We start from the raw sequence: 2,572 nt of genomic DNA on the forward strand, positions 1-2,572 counted from the left end.
TATTTAATAATAAAAGAAATGTATAAAACACAAGCCAAAAGAGAGAGCCAACTAATATTAGTCAAAAGTAAAGGATAATTTTTGTTTTTTGAAGTACTAAAGATCACACCATAGACTAATAAAAAAATTGCAGCTACTACCAAAAAAATTTCGGGAAATAATAATTGAAAATCATTGTCAAACAAAAATGTTTTATAAGTAGTGGATAGCGTAATTAATGATTCATCATGAATATTGAATAACATAAAATTTTGAACAAAGAATCTAATTTTTAGAAAAAAAACTTACAATTTATCAGTAACACTTTCTCTTTACAACACAAAAACAAGGTCCTTGTTTTAAGAATTCCGAACAGGCGAACCTGTTCATTTTACCCCCAAATTCTTCTAATTTGGAAATAATTTTATGAATTTCTTTCCATATGGTTCACTTCATTTCCAAATTCTTCTAATTATTTCCAAATTCTTCTAATTTGGAACCGAACCATTTGACAAATTTGGAAATAATTAGAAGAATTTGAAATTAATTCATAGAATTTATTTCCATTTTTTCTTAAAAAATGGAACAACCATTCTTCTAATTTGGAACCAATTGGAATAATCAATCACTTAGATAATTGGAAAAGGAAAAAAAAAGTTTATTGTAAGTTAAAAGACTTTTTTTATTAATAATTACAATACATAAGTATACAAAATCTAAAAAACTTGAGATACTAAACTAAATACCTAATTCTAGATTCTATAGAGTCAGAAGATATCTTCTTCATTTCCATTTTTTTTATTATTGTAACAATAATAAAGAAAATGGAACCAGATGTCACATTCTTTCAGGTAATTTGGTTACCGTAAATTTCCAATAACATGTAATTGAAAAGTCATCAGCTCCATTCTTCAATTTACTTCCAAATTTAAAAAATTTGGAAGTAAATTGAAGACCGTTGACAAAAAAAGAACCAAAAAGTCCAATAGAATTTTTTTGAGGTTAGGGGCAGATTCGAACTGCCATTTTAGGATTTGCAATCCCGCACATTACCTTTATGTTACCCAACCATTTTTCTTCGTTTCACTTCCAATTTTGAAGAATTGTTTCGGTTTGTTCGGGTTTTTAAGAAAAAATAAAAATAAATTAGAAGAATTATTTCATTTCCAAATTAGAATAATTTGGAACCATTTGTCAAATTTATTTCCATTTGGTTCTTTTTTTTTCTATTAAAAAAAAAAAAGAACCAAATGGAGAAAACCATTCTTCTAATTCGGAACCATAGTGACTCTATGTCTTTAATATTCCATTTGGTCTTTTGGACCAAATGGAATAAAAAAAACTAAACTTACCACCAGCGATAACGGCTATAAGCACGATTCATTTGCGCTAAACGGTGTAATTCATCTCTTTTTTGTCGAGCTTGTCCAGATTTACGAGAAGCTTCTAACATTTCATCCGCCAAACATACTGAAAATTCTAATTTTGAATTTTTTTGTCTTTTTTTTGCAGATTCAATAATCCACTTTAAAGCTAAGGTTTCTTGTTTTTTTTTTGATAAAACTGCAGGAACAATGTACGTAGATCCAGCAACCCTAACTTTACGAACCTCCAAATTTGGGACAAGATTTTCAAGAGCTTTTGAAATTACACGTAAAAGTGTAAAATTTGATTGAATTTCTTTAATACTTAAATTTTCTAATTTTTTATTAGAATAATTATGTTTATCTTTCTCCAATTTTTCAATTTTGTTTCCATTTTCTTTTTCTTTTCCAAATTGGTCGAATTTGGAATCAAAGAGAACATCTTTTTTTAGTCTTTTTTTTAAAATTCTTAACATATTAAAAAGAATTTTAGATGCTTTTATCTTTTTGCCATCAATCATTAATAAATTGGTGAATTTTTTAAAAAAAAGATCAAAATCAGTTGTATTTTTTGCTAGATTTAAATCATTGGTTCTTTTATTATTATTGTCAATAGTCTGTTTGATTTTTTGTGAAATTTTATAAAATTTTTTAAGTTTAGTACCATGAGTTCCAAAATAGAGGTGATGACTTTCTTTTTTTTGAAAAAAAGAATCACCAGTTGTTCTTTTTTTCGAAAAAAAGAAAGTCAATGGTCGTTTTGTAATAAACGGGTCGTTCTTTTTTTCGAAAAAGAGAACAGGTTCTTCTATTTTGGTACAAAATGAAAAAAAATTTAAAGAATTAGAAAATGAACTCTTTTTAGAATTTGTTCCATTCTTCAATTTGTTTCCAAATTTGGAAGTAAATTCAAGCCCATACTTGTATTTAGGAGTGAAAGGGTTTTTGAGTGCTTGGAATTGTTTTTGATCCCAAATTTTATTAATCGTATTCATAATTATTAAATAATCTTTTTATAAATTAATGATTACATTATTTTTAAATTAGCACACTTGTTATTTCCAAATTTGTCAAATTTGGAAGTGAACCAAATTGGTCCAATTTTCAAGACGTTCCAAATTTGTCAAATATGGAAAATCAGGTTTAGTTTTTTTATTTTTCTTAAAAAAATCAAGAAAAATAAAAAAACTAAAGAGGTAGTCTTTCAAAATTGTTACAATTTGAAAAAA

The 2,572-nt window shown here is 26.1% G+C and overlaps 2 protein-coding genes across 2 annotated transcripts; both read right to left on the reverse strand.

The window, feature by feature from the left end:
- Window positions 1-56: 56 nt before the first annotated feature.
- Window positions 57-245, reverse strand: CHLNCDRAFT_28998 (hypothetical protein; the record flags this gene model as incomplete). Its single annotated transcript, XM_005842620.1, has 1 exon — window positions 57-245. A coding segment is annotated over one exon (189 nt), but the record flags the coding sequence as incomplete, so codon positions are not given.
- A 1,088-nt stretch (window positions 246-1,333) lies between these two features.
- Window positions 1,334-1,882, reverse strand: CHLNCDRAFT_15925 (hypothetical protein; the record flags this gene model as incomplete). The annotated part of the gene is made up of 2 exons (XM_005842621.1): window positions 1,334-1,667; window positions 1,818-1,882. Coding segments are annotated over 2 exons (399 nt in total), but the record flags the coding sequence as incomplete, so codon positions are not given.
- Between the last annotated feature and the right edge of the window lie 690 nt (window positions 1,883-2,572).

The sequence above is a fragment of the Chlorella variabilis genome (genome assembly GCF_000147415.1).
Source record: "Chlorella variabilis unplaced genomic scaffold CHLNCscaffold_183, whole genome shotgun sequence".
NCBI lineage: Eukaryota > Viridiplantae > Chlorophyta > Trebouxiophyceae > Chlorellales > Chlorellaceae > Chlorella > Chlorella variabilis.